The sequence below is a fragment of the Fundulus heteroclitus genome, chromosome 13 (genome assembly GCF_011125445.2).
Source record: "Fundulus heteroclitus isolate FHET01 chromosome 13, MU-UCD_Fhet_4.1, whole genome shotgun sequence".
In the NCBI taxonomy this organism is placed as follows: domain Eukaryota; kingdom Metazoa; phylum Chordata; class Actinopteri; order Cyprinodontiformes; family Fundulidae; genus Fundulus; species Fundulus heteroclitus.
The window spans coordinates 28,258,128-28,280,923 of NC_046373.1; the positions used below are offsets into that span (position 1 = coordinate 28,258,128).

The following is a 22,796-nucleotide window of genomic DNA, read 5'->3' on the forward strand; positions in this document are numbered from 1 at the left end:
ATTCGCAATATTGACGTTTTTCCCTCAGAGGTTGACTGAGCTTCTAGCAATCAAAGGACACGTGTCGCTAAACGCTAACATTCTCCCTTCACACCATGTTGGGATGTCCTAGCAGATATTATGCACGCGATGCTATCATAAACACTTACTCTCTCTTTCATGCTTCCCTAATGCTCCCGGACTTAGTGTGGAAATTCATTTCTCTGTTTGCCAGAATAAGACACACAGTGTGTGTAGATCAGAATGCTTAAAAGTGGCACTTACACACATTTTTAAGGAACTGTCTATAATGTTAACCGACATGCTGTAGGTAATTGATTAAAAAAAAAAGAACGAAAATGAAGCCGGTTTCGTCATTACGAATTGTGATGATTCAGTGTCTTTTGATAATGCAGACTGAAATGAGTTCCAGATAATGGTGTACATTAAGATGTGCAGTTTTCATTTTCCTCCTCAAATCCCTCCTCTCTACGCCCTGTCCTTTTCTGCAGTGTAATGACAGTTTTATGTGAAACCTCATTAGGAGAAGGGCTGCAGAAACGATAAACCTCATTTTTTTTTAATTGCGGAAAAAAGTGAGTTTATTGTGTTACAGTGCTTTGATTAGAACCTAAGCAACAAAAGGACCCACTAAAACCCGGTTTGTTATGAAGTTTGTGGTATGCCAGACAGCTGATTCTCAGTTTTCTCCCTGTTATGCTCCTCCTTTCACCAAAATCACAATGTTTGATTTGTCAAAACAAACAAAAGACAGTTTTTAAAAAAAATCAAAAAAATCTAGATCCTTATCTTAATAGACAATGAACAATAAATGGGTTTTATGAAGGTGGCAAACATACTAGAGTCACACAGGGCTCTTATGAAATATCAGATGGCACAAAGGAGGTCTGTCCGATCCCTCTGGATACTCTGCAGTAAAACTGTGTTTTTACAAGCAGCTGCATGAATTCATTATACGGGGGAATTTCTGCTGGTGTAAACTACAGAGATTTTTTACAATCAAAGCTAAAATTTTAATTCTATCTCAAGTACTGAGAAAAAACATAAAAAGTTACTTCCAACTTTTTTATAGGAGGTTCTGTTGAAAGTCTATGAGAAGTTCATATCTTGCCAGCAGTAGATTACTCTCTTTTCCTTTCAATATAATATAGAACTAGATCAGTTGGGCTTAGACTAATAGCTAGAGAGACCAGGTCGGACTTAGTCGTTAGAGCAACGCACTTGCACTCTGAGAAGGATGCAAGTACCTGGTTCAATTCCAACTGCCTGCACTCTGGGTCCTTGAGCAAGACCCTCAACCCCTGATTGCTCCCCGGGCGCCCCACAGTGGCAGCCCACTGCTCCTCAAAGGGGATGGGTTAAATGCAGAAGGGAATTTCTCCATTGTGAGATAGATAAAGTATCAGTTATTTTTATACCCTCTCATGCAACATAACCATGGCAATTTATTGTGAGTGCTATTTTGCAAACCTATAAACACCTTCCGCACCTTTGCGCATGGCAAAGGGAGGCAGGAGGCAGTGTAGGTAAGACTGTCTAAAAAGCGAAAATATGGTATGAGGTTAAATAAACACTATTTTATTGACTTTTGCACCCCAACAGGTGTATGTTAGATTGTTAAGTAACTGGATCAACATATCATGAATAACCCTGTAGTAGGTTGCTTAATTACCCTACCAAATGCCACCAGACACAACAATTCTTAGCTTGGAGCTAACCTGTTGCAGTGATACAGAGAGATGTTTGCAAGTCCATTCGCCTGCCGTCTTATCCAGGTGTCGCCACAGCAAGTCACCACAACCTGCACACAGACTTACTCTGGTTTCCTTTCCTGACACAACTGGGATTCAGAACCCGGGTCCCCCGTAGCAACGATGCAGACTTAGCCACCACATATTGAGGAATGTTTAAACCACAGAAATGAATGGTATGACTTGGACAGTTGTTTCCAAAAGAGAAGCAAGAAATGTTGAGTTTACGTTTGAGGATTGTGTGCTGTTCAGCAGAACAGTTGCATTACTTATTGTAATGGGTGTGATAAAGCAAAGTCAATGTGTAATAGATACTGATTATGACCATATACAGTGACAGACTGTTGAGAACTTTGACTTTCTTTCAGTAAAAGGAACGGTTTTGGGGAAAACCCTCTTAACCTGCAGACTGACGGCTCACAGCAATGGGTGGGGGAGGGGGAGCACAACTCTATGCTACATGCTGCCAGAGAAAATTCTGGTTACTCGCTTCTCAATTAATTGGACTTTAAATAAGAGGGATTATACGATGAAAAATGTTGGCTTTGAGAAACTGGCTGATGACTGGTTCACAGATATTCAGTTATTACAAAAAATAAAAACATGACAGCGGTTTACATGTATATAAGCCTTTGGAAGTATTGCTGTAGTAATAATTTTGGGGTTGGTTTAACGTGGCAAATATCTCCTTTTGTCTTGGACCCTCTCTTTGGACATCAGCTAAAAGAGTTGTCAACTGCAGGTATGACACTGACCGCTCATTCCATCTCAGTAGATCCCCACTTAAAACAAATCTAGACCCATAAACAGCAAACTAAAGTAGAAAGCAGCATCTTTGAAAGTTTTGGACCGAACTGGATGTGTTTTCTGCTCTTTCGAATACTCCCACCCTGTCAACTCATAACCTATTTTAGTACGGAAGCCTGGAAGGTGCACAGTGGAAGGAATCTGACAGAATGAAAACAAACCAAAAAACGCAACCCCACTGAGTGAGCTGAATTTTTCATCCTTTCATACAGCCTTTTCGTCCTGGGGCTGCAACCAAACGGAGTTTGAGCTTTCTGGCCATGTAATAAGCTCTTTGTTGCTTTTATTTGAGGGGCAGTTGCCGTATCTTTTCAGTTACCCCAGTACCCAGTGCTACTCACCAACATCATCCCAGAAATAGCCCTGCTGCTTTTAGGAAACATCTTAGCAGTTTCATACTTTCTTATCTATTGTGCGAAAACAGAATATTTTATAATGAGTGCGGCATTGAATTATGTATGGCAGAATATTATTGACCTACATAGGCCTCATTCCATATTCAGCGTCTTTATACAACTTTGACTGTTTTATAAATTTCTAATGCTTACATCCACTTTAAAAAGCTGTACATAATCGCGTTCAAGGACATTCACAAACACATTCAACATTTATTAATTTGTGATAGCACAGGAGTTGCTCATTTTTCCATCAGATTGTCTCAGAGAAGGCGAGCGTTTCCTTCTTCTTCAGAGGAGGAAGAGTTTGGTCTCATTAGACACATTTTCAGATGCTTTTAGCAGATGGCGATAAGGAAAGGTGAACTGATAATGTGTAACCTGGATACGTTCGCTCGCTAGCGTTAAAGATGACTGGAGGAGCTGATCAGTCAAGCAATTCCACAGGATTTGTGCAGCAGCTTTTATATAAAACACCAGATGAAAAAATGACAACTGTTGAGTTATAGCAGATTAGTGTGATTTTTTTTTTTACATTTTCCTTTCAAAATGGTTAGTTTGTATTTCACAGAAACTGCACAAATTAAAGATCACATATGTTTTGTAAAAATAATTTATCATCGCCTCATTTTTTGTCAAATAAATCTCAGAAAGAAATAACTAATGCCAAGTGCCTCTGACCTGCAGACCTGACTCTCCAACTGATCTACTCTGCAATGACACATGGAGAATTCACACTAATAACTGCTGTACTTTTAGTCTGAATGTAATGTATCAGATATCCCCTGAGGTAAAAGTACATTTTAGCTCAGTTAGACTTTCTTTCCAGCCAAGACAACTACTAATTCAACCAAACAACTGGAAGCAATGCGGGCAGTGTTTTTGGCCATTCTCTGGTCTGACTGCACAGCTGGATTTATATCGCTTATGAGCAAATAGACTCATTTGCATTAGTATTTTGCAGCTGTTAAAAAGTTGTCTTTGCTTTTGCACGTTTAGCTTTTTTGTTGTTGTTGTTTCTATATTCTAACCTGGCCAGCCATATTGATAATGTGTAGCACTCACTGTTCTGTACATTATTAATGGTACTGCTCTGATCAAATCTGTTTTGGGAAAAAGGAGCAGAACTCTCCGAGCTGATTGGGTGAAGCAACACCTAATGCCTGCCTACCAAAGATTGGTTGCAGTCAATCACGGTATCAAATAAAAATATAAGCAGCCCCGTCATGCGAAACCACAAGAAGTTAAGCAAGTCAAGGTATTTCTTGCTGTTCTTCAAAGATGAAATTGTGGATTATTACAAAACAGATGCGATAGAAGTCCTCCTGCGCTGCCATGTTCGTACTGTAATGTGTTGAACATCAATACAGCAATGTGATTGGCCCGAACCGTTTTTGGTTCGGAAACAAACGGTTGAAGACGGAGCGGTACAAGATGGATTCTCATGTGTTTGTGAATGCACAAATACCACCACAATGAATCTTGCAGGCAAGCTTAATTTTATCCAGCTATCAATAATAATGTTACATATTCCTGTTAAAATTAGGGTGTTTCAATGTGGGCATTTTAGTGCTTGCAAATTTCTTTTCTTTTCTTATGAATTTTACCGAATTGCAAAGCCTTCTAAAAACAGTCTCATGTTTGTTAAACCTTTGCGCATTTTTGGCCCGTGACAGCCAAAAACATCAGAATCAGAATCAAGCAGGGTCTTATATATAGCAGGGCTTTAGGCAAATGGCAGTTTTAATTTAGGGTTTCGGTTTTTGCATTAGCCTTCCCATTTTCTGTGGATGGCTTAAACAGAGCTCCCTGAGATGGTCAAAGCTGGTCATGTTGTGTTATAATCTAACCCTGCTTTAAGCATCCATCTCTGACCTGTCTGCTGTGCTCCTCAATCTTCATAATTCTAATATTCTGGCACAAACTCCAAGGCCTTCACAAAACAGCTGTAGTTATACTGAGATGTATTTACATCGAGCTGGTCTCGGCTAAGTAGATGTTTTCTGAAATCAACTGCAGCCACAGGAGTTTATTTAGTGCTATTAGAGGTAAGACGGCCGATGACAAATGGACGCCACAGCTGTGCTCATGTTGTTCCAAATATAGCATCCAGATAAAAACCTTTGAAGTCTGTGAATTTAGTGTGACAAAACAACAACAACAACAAAAAAAAAAGGTTCACGGGGTGTTAATACTTTCACAAGGATGGTAAGACTAAAAAAAAAAAAAAATAATGTCTCAAACGTCTCTGTTATTGCTGCTGGTTAAAGATGCTGCTTGTGATATCACAGATAGGGGAGAATTTAGAAAATAAATCCTGCATTTTGGGAAGCCTGTGTGCAAGAGCATCTTTAATTACACCCCCCGCCCCCCAACTAATAAATGCACCCTGTATCTACCCCAGTGATAACCAAACAACACAAGGGTAGAGAATTTCACGCAAGACAGGAGACCCCGGCGGCTCCGGCGTCTTTACAGTTTTAAAAAGTATCCTGAAGATATTAAAAACATCCTTAAAATTCAAGCTCATGCACTTTGAACAACCCAGCCACCCAGGGGGGTCTTCAGGGGAACTTTAATGTTCTTATCCGACTGTTTGAATGAAGTGTTTTACTCTGAAGCTGTAAAGCGCATCCTAAAAGACCCTGAGATCTTTTTTTTTTTTTGCCGTAAAAAATCCTCTTTTGCAATTTTTTTTTTTTTTTTTTGTCATGCCGTGGCCATTACCCACAAGTTCGCTGGATTTGGATCATATTCTAAGATCCACTTTCACGAGCAGACAGCCCTCCACTGAGATCTGCGGAGTGGAGAGCGAGAGCGGCTGGGTGTATTTATGACGCTTCACAGGCCAAATACTGGAATGAAAAAGGCACCACTCAAGGGGCTCTCTGTCTTAATCCGTGGACATTATCTCTACACTGTAAGCAGGTCTTGGCTCGTTACCTCGCAGTGGAGCGCCAAGCTGCCAGGGTTGCAGGCAGAGAGGCAGAAAGAGAGAGGGGGGGGGAAGAGGGAGGGCTTTGCCCGGCCGCTGAGAATGTAATCTCCAGATTAGGGGGTGAGACGAATTCCTGCTGCCAGGCTGACCTTGTCAAGGCACTAGAAGAGCCAGAGTGAAATTGAGATTTCAGGACAGGGGCGAGTCAAGACGTGTTTTTTTTTATTTTTATTTATTTATTACTTTCCCCATTTTTTTTTCTTCTTTTTTTCGCCCTTTCCTTTAAAACTATATTTCACAGCAAACCCACGTGGTCACGCCGGTAGGATGTGTGTTGGGCAAACTGTTTCTGGCACACATGGTGCTGTTTGAAAGCCTCATCACTCACTCAGTCCATCAGTCTAAATGAATATTTCTGTAGGAAGATACGGGCCAAATCGCCATGTTTTCTTCTTAGTTGTTTAGGCAAAACGCTTTGAAAATGCTTTAAGACTGCAATAGCTTAGAACTAATCCCTTTAAATGCAGCTTTGTTGTGTTGAAACAGCTTAATAGAACTTTTTTGACTTGGCATGGGCCAGTATGAGACTGTTTTGCTGCATTAACACAGGAATCAAAAAAACAAAATGTGAAGTATAATCTAATGGCTTTTTTTTTTATTTCATTTTTAGTTCTGAAAAAGTATGAGATTTTTTCTTATACAGTTATGTTAAGTCCAGCTATTCTTGGACACAGAAAAGAAAGGACATTTTTCTTTGACTGATGCTGAACCAATCCGGCAACACTGGGTGGAAGAACCAGTGCTGGTATTATTGGAGCTCAGCGCAACATTCAACACCGCTGACCATGGTATATTACCGGAGAAACTCAAGAACTGGGTCGGCCTTTCTGGTACAACACTTGACTGGTTTGAGTCTATTTAAACGACACGGACTTCTTTGTGTCAACAGGTCACTTTATATAAGAGTAACAAGGTTATCAAGTTTCCATCTTGGTTCTTCTCCTGTTTGACATGCTTCCAGAAGCTCAGAATATAACAAACAACAAGACAAGTTACCATAACTATGAAGACAACACACAGCTCTACTGTTGGACCAAAACAGGTGCAATCAAGAGTCATCACACAATATCAATTATTACAGCTATAGCTTTATTACCTGACTCCGCCAGATAGATTTGCTCCGCATATCCATCTGGAAACCTTCCGTTGAAGTAATTTTGGGAAGGGGCGAAAATACTGGTTAGCTGATTGGCCTATGTTGGTGATAGACGGGCCAAATGAACCAATCAGATTCGTCGTCGCTCTGTTACGAGCGACGACGAAAACACAACCACAAGCCAAGCTACTCTTGCTGCTGCAGGTAAAGGCTCGTTAGCTCAGCAAATAAATACTCTGTAATTCCGATAAAACTTGCTCGATAGCCACGCTAACGCTAGTTTCATCGGCTGAAGCCGCCATGTTCTTTAGACTGAACTGTCGCGCTTCCCGTTTCGTCACACCTCAACCCGCCTCAAAGCCAACGCTGATTGGACGTTCGTTTGGTGAACGGCTCCAAATTTTCTTTAACGGAGAGTAGCCAGACTGATCTGCGAGTGAAACCTTGAAAGCTCGCGAGATCAGGATGGTCTCACGAGGCTAATAGCTTTATGATCAGGCCCGGAACCTGGGTGTAGTGATGGACTTAGACCTGAACCTTTAGGGGCAAATACAGTCAATAACAAAATCTGCTCTGAATAGAGTAACACCAGACTGACAATAACTAGTTAATTCATATTGGTATTTGGTAGTTGTGTTTCCATGCAAAACCTTTTAGGACAGACCTTTTTTTGCATGTGTACCATATGCTGTTTCCAACTGGCATTACTCATCAATCTAATTTCTTTCTATCACCTGGAGAACATTTTGATGATTAAAGGACTAAAGTCCCAGCAGGATCTTGAACCACTCATCCATGCGTTTATCTTTGATCAACTCGATTACTGCAGCGGCGCCTGCCTAAAAAGTCAGTCAGAGAGCAGTTAATCCACACCAAAACGCCGATGCTCACATCCTCACCAAAAAAAAAAAAAAACATTCCACATATCACTACAAATTAACTAGCTAATATCTCCTTGGTGTTACTGGTCCCAGAGCAGATTGGCAAAAATGTGTAATAATACAACAAATATTCTAAAATGACTACAAGAAATGGCTACTATGTTTAATTCCAATTCAAAATGAACTCTGTTCAAATTGTACAAACCACATTATTAAAACTTAAGTACATGCCTTGATTTTTATGTTTAAAATGAAAGAGATTAGATCATTAAACACTTGTTTTGTTTCCACAAAAGCCAACCTTCCTGTGGAAATCTGACACTGGTTAAAAATAGACCACCAAACACATCCAGTTCTATTTTATCTTTAAGTTTCTACCTTTAATATTAATGCCTTGAAATGTTCCTGACTCACTTCAGTAACATCAAAGCCTTTTTAGTTACTCACGTTCGCATATCCTGGGAGATAGAAATCCCAAAATGAGGAAAAAAAGAACAACAAATGTGGCTTTTCTTTTGGAACGTTTTGTTTATGTGACCTTAAAAAAGAGGGGAAAGAAACACATCATAGTCTTCAACAAAATGGCACATCTAGTATCAGTTACATTAAGAGACAGATAAAAACCTGCCGAAGCTCCTCTGTTATGGTCCTTAGACATAATACTTCAGTCTTTGCAGGGCTAAACAGACATCCTGAAAATGAAGCAGGGCAAATTATGCTGTAGTAGCGTTCATCAAATCCCAGCATATAAAGAAAACAGGTTTTAGCACTTTGTGATTATGCCTTCCTCTCTAGAGAATGTAACTGAAATGGTTGTATGATGTACATTATACACCACCGCAATAAATTATGTCAGTGTCGCTGAATCGAACATTTGAATGTTTCTCTTTCAATTTGAAACCAAGCGCTTTCACTTATCTTATGCTGTCTACTCCTGTTACTGCTGCTGGAAGGTTTTTTAAAGATGTTAAAAAAAAAAAAAAGGAAAGAAAAAAATTGGAAGTAACCTCTTGCAGTTGGAACGTGGTTGGATAAATACATGCAGGTTAAGCCCTCATCATGAAACACAATCATAAAACATGTTTCAGACATGTTTTATGTACACAGACTTCAGAGAGCCGTTTAGTCCCGCTAAATTGGATCTAAATGTCAGGTCATAAACGGAAACTCTCCGAAGGACTCCTTCAGCTTGCAGTACACATTCTCCGATGCCGTTCCAAAATAAGAAGCAAAATGTTCTGAAGCCTGCGTTGCCACTCACAATGATTGGTTAGCTGTGACGACAGGATAGGAGCAGCAACAATCAACACCAATCGTCGCACGCATGGCTTTGTTTACAAGTTACAGCTCGCTTGGAAAACGCACAATGCGACAGCAAACCGCACCAAAATAAATAAATGAATAAATACAAAAGGTCCGCTATTGGTCTGGATCAAACAAGTGGACCAAATGACTTTCCTGGTGTGAATGCACCCAAAGTCATGTCGAATTGCACTTAAACACACAAAAAATAATCATTTAGAAACCTGTAAATTAGATTCCAGAGAAAGTTCTGGAGTGATACAAATTTCTCTCCTGCTGGACAGATTACCATGTCACCCAGTGCTCCGCCGTCTGTTGCTGTACTGGTCAGCTGGCTGGAAAAAAAAAAAAAGTTCCTATTCTTTTCCCTGCCTTGGCAGAGATAGCAAGTCTGACTGTGTCATTCAAACGTTGATCTTTGCACCCTTCTTTGTCGCAGCCGTTGATTATTTATTTTAGACTGTGCATCCTTTAAGTGTAGCAGAGAATACACCCGAACTATTTTCTATTATAAGCCATATTTAGTTTTCTTCTATCCTACTCAGGATTCTATCCAGGATTTGTTATGCATTCCATTTAATGAATAAGTCAACTTTGTTGGAAGTTGTAGCTATATGTTAAACCTCAGGTGGTGCCAGGAGGCACGCAGCCTAGCTCGATCAGATGTGTTAAAGAAGAGAAACCTCTAAAACACGAAGGCCTGTGTGCCTTGAGCAGCACGGTTGGAAAAGACTGGCCTAGTTTAACACTCCGGATTTATGTAGGTTAAACATTATACTTTAGGTTTTCATGTTCAAGGCATACAGCGACAACACATCCTCAATAAAAAGAAAGGTCCTTGAAACAGTCCACCAAATACAGAACAATACTTGTATTTGCTCCCGTTAGATTATTGTACAGTTTAAGGAAAAATGCAACATCCAGGTGTCACAGAACTGAAAATCTGATCTCAAATGTAGAATTCAAATTTGCTTAAAATTTAAATCAGCGTAGGAACTCCTGGATATTTTTAGATGCTTTTCAAAAATGAGCAGCTTTGCAATCTTATCTTCTAAACATTGTAATTTAATAAGAAAAATAAAATAATGTGCATAGACAGGCATACTGAAGAATAGAAACAAATAACGTAGAGCTCATAGAGCGTTTTGTCTGCGAGCAGAGAAACCCTAAACATATGAAGTGGGCTAAAGAAAAAAAAAAACATAATATAGATTCAAATATTGTTCCATTTTTCTTCATCAGCTCTACTGCTCTCTAGCCTATTAGTTTTCACTTCCTTCGCCTTGTTTTGATGCAGTTCAAGAAAACACAATGTCCATATTGCATTTATGTGTAGCTCAGCCCTCCACGTGGAATTGCTGGACTTAATGATCCAAGGGGCTCCATCCCTAGCGCCGCTCTCCAGCACGCAGCCCAAGTCATGCATAATCCCCCAAAATCTCCCCAGCTTATGAATTTTAAATGGGAAGGCCTAATCACAGGGCTGCTTTAAAGTGATTCCATTTCTAATAGGAAGGCAGACAGCTGGGGTGGCCTCCCGTTGTGGCCTGTCACCAACCAGGAAGGTGCATTTGATGGATTTTTAGCACATTTCAAACGGGTGCAGTGTTTAAGGCAACATTTCTTTCCATCTTCAACATGGATGATCAGTGTTTGGATGGAAAAAAAACAAGTTTTTTAGCAGTGACGTCAGACAGACTTTGTATTTTGGTAGTTTGGTTCTCCCTAAGTTAACTGACAATTGAATGGCAGTTCCAGCCCGTACTTGATTATTCGAAAAACATTTCAGACCTTTGAAACTATTGAAGTATTGCAAATGTTCAAAGTATTGCACTTTGAACATTTGCATGTTGTGCTTCAGTACTACAGTCTATGGGCTCTAGAAGAGTTACTGTAGTGATGGAAGCATCTCCTGTTCCGCTCTACTTCTTTCCTTCAGATCAGTCACTCAAGAAGCTTGGAGGACTGAATAATCCAGGTTTTGCTACTATCAACAGGGTTCCTTTGCAGTCTTTAAACTCTGGAAATAGGGAACTCCCTGCAAGTCCAGGAAAAATAAAATGTATTCCATTATATGCATGATAAAAGAATCTCTGAACAGTTAAAGGCTTTCCCCATTATAGAAATTATACTCATGTCTTTGATACGTCACATTACGACCTAAACGTTCAGCAGCTCATTTTTTATGATGGTTTTTGAACTACAGATGCCAAAAATAAACGCACACTAATTCCAAAAATACCTGAGCTGTTTTTTGTTTTTTTTTGTTTTGTCTTTTTTTTACCTTATGATCCAATCTTAGATCAGGGCTTTGAGATGGACCTGTAGTTTTTTACCTGGTCCAGGTTCAGATGCTAGATTAACCTAACACCTAAACCCACCCCTCCTAACCTATATCCTAACTACACTCTTTAAATATTTTAGGGTAAAATTGCTGTATCACACATCACAAATGGTATTTTAAAAAGTCTGTAGTTAGTGCAGGAAATTGGTAGATACTGAAAAGGAGCTAATCTAAAAATGCTTTGAAATGACCCTTTACATGAGTGCTACATCAGAAGCCCACCTTAGCATCACGCTCTTTCATGAAATACAGATATTTCAACTCAGCTCACTAAATGTTTGGCGTCAGCTGTCTGGAAGCTTCTAAAAGCTGTTGAGAACTCTATAGGTCTTAGTAATACGTTGAGGACCAGCTTAAAGGGTATTAGAATGTTTTTGTTTTGGGAAGAAGTGTCCTTTAAAAACATTGCATTTGTTAGAATTTTCCCTAAAGAACATAACAGCAGTAGTGTTTACCTTGAACCTCTCCCATGAAGGCTATTTTTGCCCAGCTTCTTTTTTTTTTTATATTTGAATCATTGAGACTTAACTTAGGCAGCTGAAGCTTGCAGTCCTACAGATGTTGTCCTTATATGACCTGCTCCGTGACTCGTTAAAGTGCTTTCGGGGTACTTTTGGTTGACCATCAGTTTCTTTGTTTAATTCTACAAGGCTGGCTGTGATCGTACCTGGCTGTGGCTAGTGACACTGAACCAAAACATGTGCTAAATTACAGGTAGTTTAAGATATACCATGGAAGGCAATGGTATTTTCACATAGGGCCAGATTGGTTTGGGGTAGCTTTGCTTCTCATGAAAATATCATTTCAGAACTTTGTCTCATAGTAAAATGGATGTGAAAAAGTTAAGTGTGGCAAAACAATAAAAGCAGAAACAGAAGGAATATGTAGGGGGGGATTCCTTATTAACTGCATCACATATAGATAAGGAGTCAGAACAGGGGTGTGGGGGTTAGGCAGTCTTACCTTTGCATATGTCTGATCTCATTCACCTTGTCATATTATGAGCCATGATGTCTGTTTTATTCTAATAAAATAAGCCTTATGTGCTGCTGGCATCATGAATTAAGACTTCTTGGAGTTTTTTAGCAGTTACCCTGCCCATAAGATACTAAACAATCAACTCAAAGTGCTTATTCAGCATTATAAAAAGCTGAGTGGCTATAGAGTCAGACCTTCCTTCCTCAAGGAAATGATCAGGATACTATATTGCATTTATTATTCCGTTTGCATTTGAGCAACTGGCGGATATTGGCATTAAAAGCTTTATCGCTCTCCTGGATTAATTTCTTTTCTTCCCATTTCTCCCTGCGTCAGCATTGTTTTAGAAGGGAAGAGTTGCAACCAGAAATTGGACCATTACATCAAAAGAAATGTTAAAGAAAAAATATATTTTTCAAAGAGATCTAGGGTTCTGGGAAGCACATTTAATAAAGGAGTACTTTTTTTTTTTTTTTTTTTTGCTTCTCCAACAGACAAATGATGGCAGAGCAAAAGGAGTCTGGAGTAAGACGTAGGAGAAAGAAAAGAAACAGCAGGCGCATTGAGCAAGTGTCAGGGATGTGTGTTTAATCGCCTTTGTTTGAGCGCATGGTAATGACTCGGAGGTGGAGGTGGCTGCCACTTTGGATTGTCACACATTCTCCTTCAGTAACCGCCGAGCAGCAATCCTTTAGGAAGATCAGATGGATTTCATGCACCCGAGGAATGTTTTTTTTTTTAGGAACTTTAGGGCTGAATGTGTAAGAACGAATGCGCTTTAGGCCAGAGAGGAGAAACATCCCCAACTAGAGCATAATCTCAGTCACAATCTCTCCGCACATCAGAGCCTGACTGTTTTTGAGGACAACGCCCGGTGGAGGCAAGAAACTCCGTCTTGGCATGTTGCTAGGCGATGCATTAATATTAATGCTTTCCTTTTCCAGAATGTGTGCTTGTCTCTGCCTCCCCTTGGGAGAAACCGAGGCTTAAAGATATCTCCATCTCACTGATACTTCTTTTATCCCGCTTAATACTCATATCAAAGGTTTTAATTACATTCTGCTAATGTAACGCTGCCGAGCCTTGTTGAGGAGTCACAATTGCCCTCCGAGTTTCCAGTTAGCTCTGTTGATAAGCCTAACTTTGTTTAATTGAAAAATGTGGGCCATTCTCTCCTGTTGTTTGAACCTGTGTGCAGGTTTTCAGGGTTCTCTTTTTTTTTTTTATAAATTAATCTATTCAACATCATATCTGATTCTGAGGGGCGCTTCAAAAACCTGAACTAAGGAAGAAGAACCAGTGCAATCGCTCTATTTTTTTTTGCACCTTTGTGAAAATCATTTTACCCAGGAGAAGTAAATCTGCGCTGTTGTCTGCCCTCTGCCTCACCCTTTCCTTCTGCCGGGCTTTTAGCCTGGAGTCTTTGTCGGGGACCTCGCTGCTCCTCCCTGCTGCCCTCTCCACAAAACCATTTTCCCGGCGCTGAAACACAGATGTTATCCATCTGATTAAACGTTCAAGGTTACGTCTCCCAATACATCAAAGTCCCACCTCTGCCGAAAAGGAGCGGCGTGACAGCAAGTAGTTTTGGTCGCCTGGAGGTGTAAGCTCCAGAGTCCTCCTATTTATTTTATTGTTTTTTTTTCTCTCTTCTTTTTTCACCGACATCCCATGTGTGCTTTGAATTCAATGTCCTTGTGCGTTATTTTTTGTAATCATTGCTTGTCTACCTTTTTGCATGCAACCAGATTTGCCCATCATTGTATAATAGAGGCCGTTTCTGACCACTTTATCATACTACTACCGTAAAATTCGATATCTTTGTTAGAAATTTGCATGCTAGACCCACACTAGCTAGTGCACAATTGTGGCGTGGAATGTAGGACACTTTCAAACCTAAATATCATAAATAAATGAAAAAATAAAAACAGGAAAAGCTCCCTGCACCTTGATACCTCTACACCTCTACAAACTCTAGTGCGACAACTGGCTTAAAGAGTCAATTAATTAGTTACTAGAACCCTGTTCTGTAAAGGCATCAGAGGTTGGTGACAGAACATTAGAGAACCCACCGCATCATGAAGACAGAGGAAGGCAGAGACATGGGTCAAGGAGAAAGATGTGGAGATGCTTAAAGCGTCTCAAGCGTCTCAAGCTTTGGACATCTCACAGGAGGTATGGCACAACTGCAAACCTACCAAGGCATGGCTGTCCAGCTAAACAGAGAGGCCCATAAGGGAGAGCATTATTCAGAGAAGCAAGCCCTGAGGTGCCTCTGGGGGAGCTCCAGCTCAGGTGGTAAAATCTGTCTGCAAGACGTCTTTATGGGAAACTGAAGAAAACCACTGTTTAAGCAAAGCAAGTAGGAGTCCTGCTTGCTACAAGCCAAGTAGGGCATGCAATAAACATGGAAAATAATGTGTTCTGGTCAGATGAGACCAAAAAGCTATGCATAGCAGAAAAAAAAACAAAAAACAATGTCAGCAGCATCATGCTGTGGGAGTCATTTTCTTCAGCGGGTACATGGAAGCTGGACAGAGCTAACAGGAAGATGGATGAAACTAAATACATGGTAACCCTGAAACAACACCTGTCAGATGCTGCAAAAGAGTTTAGAGTTCTACCTTGTAGGTGTGTCCTTTTCCAGTTATATATTCATTTAGTATTGACTGGTCTATTGCATAAAATCCAATGAAATACATTGAAGTCTATGGTTGTAGTTAGACAACATGTGAGAAAGTTCAAAGGATATAACGTCTGTTTACTCTATGTAGCGCTCCAGAGTCTAGGCTGCACCAGTTTTATCTATAAGTGACAGGAGGTTGATATTATTGGTCATCATTCTATCTGGACAGATAAAGAGTCAGAGTGGAAGCCAGTGTGCAATCTTTCTGACATTTCTTTTACAAGGTAATGTTGTACAAACGTCACAATCCACGACGCTCCATAATACCTCAGCAGGTAGCCAGCGCTTTAAGTCACACACCCCAGACTGCTGTGTGACGCTCCCCGTCCAGTTTTAAGAAATTACAAAAAGGCATATTATTAACTCTTGGTAAATTTCTAGGGTCCTGGTAATAAACCTTTTTTTTTCTTCACAGTGCTTGAGCAAAGCTGTGGTTTTTGGGCATATGTGGGCATGGCATTACGTAGCCAATCAGGTTGTGTTAAGAGCTGTTTCCAACCTAGTACTTTATACATGTTGGCTGTTGACTGTCTAACAATCAAATACACTCCTGATTGGCAAATGCCCTACAGGGATGGACACAATGAGCAGGTGAATTAAAATGACTGATTCAGGATGAGGCTTTTTCTTTTTTTTTTTTTTTTTACCAGATGGTATGTTAAACAGTTTCAGCCAACTAATAAATACACACATTATGGACACTAAGTTTCTTGTGCCAGTTACGTTCGAGACTGCAAACCCCCTACAGTGATGGGAATAGCATCATGTGTTTATTTAGACAGCTAAAGGTGCAATATTAGGTGTCAGAAAAGGGGGATTAAAAAAAGTACAGCATAGTATATTCTGTTTAACTTGCAATGTGCTTGCTTGTTTGTAAATGTTCATTAGAGGGTTTGTGTTCTAGTGTCCACAGATGTGTTATCAGGCGGTGAGAAAATGTGAAATGTGAAGAATATGCCTCTTAAAAATATAAAATGGCCTTAAAAGAGCTGGTAATGATTGTTCTTTCTTTTCCTTCTTGTTTTTTTTTTTTACTTCCAGAGATTGAAAAAATCCAGAGAGATGAGGGGAAGGAGGAGGAGAAGTTTATTGACGTCGTCATCAACAAGAACATGAAACTGGGCCAGAAAGTTTTAATACCAGTCAAGCAGTTTCCTAAAGTAAGTGACATAGCAGCACCACCCGAGACTCCTCCGAGAAAGCGACGTGCACCGACAGAGAATTTTGGATGTGTTATATTTAGATAATGAAGTCAACTCAAGCAGGCCTGCTTTTGATTCCACTTCCTTTCCAACAGCCACTTGTCACTTTCTGATGATATTTTATTTCATTAGAGGCAGCACGCCTGCAACGGTGTCGGCTGACAGAACTGGGGTACAACCATGTTAGGATGCTACTTCCTGTCTGAAGAACTGCAGACATTTTTAAACGCTCACATCATGTACCTACATGACACAGCTCTGATGCTCTGACCTTGGACAAAGACTTCTTGCTCACCTTAAAGTTTGCTGATAAACACCTATGAGTTAAAAAAGAGACTCGAAGGAGTTGTCTCACTATAGCTTTAAAGTAGAGACCACTTTTTTATATAAAAAAGAGTAAAAGCCTGGTTAGTAAAAAAACAAACAAACAAAAAAAAAACTTCCAATACAGTCTGTCGAAAGTACTGGGTTGAAAACGTTCTGTATTCCGATAACTGTTCACAGCTTGAGAGCATTTTGAGGGACAACACTGATTTTCCAGAGAGCACTTAAGCCTCACTCGCCATGAAGAGCTTTCACCGGCGCTGAAGTTCTTTGGGCCCACAAGCTCATTGCATGACAGGGATTTCCCACTGGGAGCACGATGGGAAGGCTGGTGTAAAAGTGAGAGGGCTGCTCTTAGACAGTGGACATCACTCAAGTTTTCACCTCAGTTCTCTAGGGGGTGAGACAGCAGTAACCTGCAGTATGTTGGTGAAGGGGAAGGAGGAGGGAAACAACGTCAAAAAAGAAATCCTCTCCTAAATATAGCAGAAATAAGATGCAGACTAAAACTATACCACCATCAGTTGACCATTTTTGTTACAAAAGTTACTAATACTATAGTTACAACATCACTTTTACCTTGATCACACTGTTGTCAGCCTGGCATTTACTTAACGTAGGAAAACACGCTGCCTGAGGTAAAATATTTTCCAGTATCTCGTAATGCCTTTGATAGTGTAGAAAGCACAATTTGATCACCAGCTGCATCAGCCTGCCACTGATTCATTTTGGAAAGGTCAAAGTATTGAGTTGTAGCGTCTGTGCATTTGGGGCCAGTGGGGCCAGGCCCCACCAGATGTCACTGTGGTGCTCTATGGTCACACTAATCAGTGGGGCAGGATCATTTTTTATTTAGTAAAATTATAAACGACCAATTCCGTTACCAATAAAATTATACACAATAATTTTATTGATATATAGACACAATAAACATTTGTGTCTATATATCTAAGTCAGACAGAATACTGACAAGCTCAGTAGCTAAATCCTCTTGAGGTGCCTTGATGTTGGGGCAGGCCCACCAACGTTTGTTTAAATAATGAACATCTGAAATCGCAGTGTGCATACCCAACACGCTCTCAGTAGACAGCTGTTGGGCACAAATCCGTTGGCCCCAAGCTCAGATTGTCCAATCAAAATACTTGATTTACACACGTTAAGTTTACATTGTGCCGGATAGATAGACCACTCAGTGTTGATTGTCCTTGCTGGCTCATTAAAGGATCGTTGTGAATCTTTCATGTTCAATAAATGAGCAGTATTAGTGAGCCTTTATTTGTAATTTTATGTATAGTAGTTAAATTACATTTAGCTTATATAAAATGGAATTTCTAGTGTGTTGGTGTTTGTTAATGTATCTGTTTCATTTAAGATTTATCAAAATTGCGTTGTATTAATCACAGAAAAATTAGTTTCTGCTAACAGGTGGTGGGTTTTTGTACCCCACTTAACTTATAATGCCTGAAACGCCACTGGGATTGAGTGGCATGAATGCCACAAATCTAGCGTGCCATATATACTGGACATGTGCGGCATTATTGAGGAATGCATGCAAGCGCTAATCAACTGCCACAGCATGACCCCATATACTTTGGGGTAATTACTTTTATACCCATGTATTTGCTAAATCCCTTGCAGACTATTATATTACACAGACAAGTTGGCCTGTATACCCCAGTGATGCACGTTATAGATATACCAAGGATCATATCATGAGTTATACACCACAATATAGCTGTTGGTGCTGCTATGCCCAATTATGCTTCATTTTACTACAGTACATCATATATACAAAATGTATAAATACATGTCTAAATAGAAATGAACAACTTTTACTTACTTTAGAATCAAATTGATAGCGTAATATACATATTATTATTTTTTTGTAATTCAGTGGTAAACAAATTCAGAGCTCATGCCATGCAGAGGCTCTGTGTACACTGATGAAGATTCAGTCACCTCCACACGATGAATGCTTGGAGCGACTCCATGATTTTGCTGCCAGACTTACTTTCTGATTAGCTCGGCTAATATTTATTGGACCACTTTGGGGCTCTCATATACTCCATACGGAACACTGAAATTTCCTCTCAAGATCGTGGGAAAATTAGAAACAACTGTTTGCACCCATCATCTCAATACACATACACTATAAAATAGAACAAAATAAATGAAAACAATTACACACAGTTATTAGATGTGACGTTTCACCAAATGCACCTGTTTACAACCACATAAAATGCAGTGTAAAATATATGAATGGCAAGGCAAAAAAACAGTGGGACAGATGCTTCAATCATTCCGTTTTCTTTTAGTCAGATTGTTATAGATATAATTCCTCCAACAATCCATATTCCATGCCTGGTTGATCCCATTCAGAATTGAGAGGCTGGCTCTGTCATAACATACAACTATTTTCTGGCACTACCTAGAACTATTTATGGACAGACAAGTTAACTTTAAAGTGACTTGTGTGTCAGAAGGGACCCAAATGCAAGGGAGGCATATTTGAAGCAAAAAAAAAAAAAATTAAAGATGTTTATTTCTACAAAACGTTACTTACAAAACAAAGTCCGTGGCCAAAAAATCCAAAATGTAAACTGAAGATCATGAAACTAAATCAATCCGAAAACAAACCATGAACTTGGTTGGAGGACAGAATTACACAGGGCAGACTAGGGCAGGATTGAGCAGATCAACCAGCAAAGGACAATGGCATTGAGTGAGTTTATATAGTGAAGGAAGAGGAGAGCATGACAGTGAATGCAGGAGAGTTAATCAGGGGATTAGGAACAGCTGTGGAAGAAAGCAAACAGGCAGACTGAGGGAAGGCGAAGGTGAAGTTAACTTGATATAAAGAAAACTAAGGGAAAAGAGACTAACACTGATCTGAGAGAATCCAAATGCACAAATAACAGAACAGAAGAATAAACTAAGAAACTAAACACAAACAAATATATGGCAACACCATTGTAGCTCTAATGACGACAGAAACCTGAACTACTAACGGCAAGACATTTTAAGCAGTTATAAAGAACTCAGACAGGATCAAAACACAAATGTAAATCAAATAAGAAGTAGAAAGCAAAGTCAAAGCTGACTGGAAGTAAACTTTTGTTGTTGGAACTGTGATAGCGAGCCTGTGGTGCAAACTCTGGCTGAAAAGGGGCCCCGGGACAGACTTTAACAAGGCATGTCTAGAGAGTAGTAGTCCATCCTGTTGTAAAAGGTCTCTGTTGACAACAGGCTTTGAATCTGTTTGTACAACAGAGGACGTCAGAGCCAAAGATGTTACAAGAAATATTTCTTTATTTTTAATATGCATATTTTGTGGTCTAATATTATACCGATTCCTTATTAAAAAGTGGTAGCCCACTGCCCAGACTATAATTTGAAGCTAATAAAATGTAGATGATACGCTTAATTATGTTGCTAACATAGAGTGCAGAAAAGCAAAGAGACCCCTATGGGATGTTAATTTGCTCATCTTTTTGAAATAGTTTACGGCTGAAGGTGATCACAGCACTGTTTGATCCTGTATTTTCATTATTGCTAGGCTGGGAAATCCTGCCATGCTCTTAAAAAAAGAATAAGAACTATCAATTTAAAGTTGATAGTTTAGGTGTTCTCGGTGTTGATGGCCCTTTAGTCACTCGTATTCAACGCATTGTGGAGCTCAAATTAATTGTCTAAACTGATCCTGACGAGCCATGGCTATTGTGCGACACGCAGTGTTATATGAGGCTGATCTGGGTCTCCTAGGTTCACAGCTAACCCGATTTGCTTTGACAGCTTTGAGAAGTAGGGCCACTAATATGCTGTTTAGAGCTTCAACAAGCCTCCGAAGGAAGACAAATTCAATTTGTTCCTTCTGACAGGTAGCAGCGGGAAGAGGGATAGGTCTGACTTGAATGGGTTTTTCTCCTGAGCTGCGAGCATCACCTCTTGGCTTCTGGCATTGAAGTGGCACTGGCATTTTCCAAACAGCCATTCAAAAGAACTTAAATCCATCCTTTAGAAACATGACTGTTTATCAAAGATGAAGCAGGCAAGGACACCATGCAGCCCATCCCCGGCTGTTGACTGTCTGCTAAAATAGAGAGGGGGATTTTTTTTTTATTTGATGAATTTGTTGAATTAAGGACACAGGGATGTGTTTTTTTGTTATGTTGTTAAATGTGAAATAAATTCTCTAAAACATATTTTTTTTAAAACAAACCAACCCCCCCCTTACCCCCCCCCCCCAAAAAAAAAGCACCTCCCCCAGAAATGATACACAGCTGCATCCCAGTAAAGATGAATGCAATCAAAAGGTTATTCATTTCAGTAATGAAATTTAAAAAGTAATACGCAAATATTCTAAAGATTTATTACAGGTGTAGTGATATATTTCAAGTGTTGTTTTTTGTTTATTGTGTTCCAAACTTAGCTAACCCAAAAGATCTGTGCTGTGCTTTAAATAATAGGCTATCACTCCTCAACATGGACCAAGCCTGTAATATTTTTTCAGAGTTATAAATATGCATCTTTATGAACTTTAATCGTAAAATATCCATATGAATCCATATCCACATGAATAAGATACTAAGCTTTATAGGCTATCAGGACCAAAATCATCTGTTAGTATGGTGTTTTATACATTGTCCGTATGTATCAGGCTTTAAGATGGTAAATCAGCTGCGAGATTCTTAAAATATGTTTTGTCTGATTAGATGTGAAAAATTGTCCATCTGTACTGCATGCTTTTATTTTTTTAAGCGGCCCTAAAGCAGGCGTAATAATCTGTGGACCTGTAAACTGAAGTATCCCGACTGACTGCTGTATCTGCTGCTAACGAAATTACTCTCCTGCCCAAACCACAAAGCATCTAAGTTCATTAGCAAACATAAGATAGAACTTAGCCGCTACAGCTAGCTCTTTTCCACAACCAGGTGCTTAGCAGCTGCTTCCTCCAGGCTTGACCTCGGCCAATAGGTGAGAAGCTGTTTTTACATAGCCAGCTGCACAAGAAGAAGAGGAGGAATCTGTTGAGGAAGAAAATGCCCCATTAGAGGCAGAAATATATCAGTGTTTCAGAATCAAAAGGGTGATAAAATATTTTGGGAAAAAATTATATATTTGAAAGAACAAAAACATGTTTTAAATATATTTAGGTGTTAATAAATAAGAAAGAATAACAGGGATGGAGGAAAACAATCCCTTGTAAAAAATACACAAGGACCAAATAGAGAGTGTAAGAAAAAATTATAATTGACAATGAATAATTTAAATAAAATTGAAATATTTTGTTGCACAGAATTGTATATTTTTAGCAACTTTTTGGCCCTGTATTTATTTTGTTGAACAATTTATTTATTCCTGTATGTAGTTTGAATTATGGCATGATTGGTCCCCCATACAAGGGTGTTACACTACATTCTTCCATTGACTCATTCACTCACACATTCACAAGCTGTACAGACTGACAGAAACGTCGATGCCATCGCACTCTTTGAATAGGTGAAGTGTCTTGCCCAAGGACACAACAACTGAGACACTCAGAGCAGGTATTTGAACCAGCCACCCGACAATTACATTACAAACTCCCTTGCTCCCTGCACTTCCGTTGTCCCAATGATTGATGGGGTTTAAATGTTTAAGTTTTGGCTCCTGGGGACTGTGCATCTTTCACTTTTTTAGTGTTTATTTCATCTGTAGATTCTGTTCTTTCCTTCTTGTTCTTTGTCAGTATTCTGTTCATTGTGGATTTAGATGTTTATTTTTTCTTCTGTTAGTTTTTTTTTTCCTGCTGGTCTTCAGTTAAATCAGAGTTTATTTTGTCCTTGTTTTTGTTTTATCATTGCTCTCCTTCTGCTCAGCCTTCACGGCTTTCATCTGTGCTTTCATTATCAGCTGACTGTCTCCACCATGGGACAATGCATCTATTCTATTCTATTCTATTCTATTCTATTCTATTCTATTCTTCATCATCTGTTGCCCGTACCTTCATCTGGCCTCTCTTCCCAGTATTTAAGTAGTTTCGGTTTCATGTT

The 22,796-nt window shown here is 39.5% G+C and overlaps 1 protein-coding gene across 3 annotated transcripts in view; it reads left to right on the plus strand.

Moving 5' to 3' along the window:
* Nucleotides 1–22,796, plus strand: part of khdrbs3 (KH domain containing, RNA binding, signal transduction associated 3) — a 183,472-nt gene that overhangs the window by 77,217 nt on the left and 83,459 nt on the right. For all 3 annotated transcript variants that reach the window (XR_002427163.2, XR_004932312.1, XM_012853716.3), the window contains exon 2: nt 16,280–16,398. Coding sequence is in view for 1 of the 3 variants with exons in the window: in XM_012853716.3 (XP_012709170.1) it covers nt 16,280–16,398 (119 nt within the window). In the remaining 2 variants the exon portion in view is untranslated. The remainder of the gene's footprint in view (nt 1–16,279; nt 16,399–22,796) is intronic.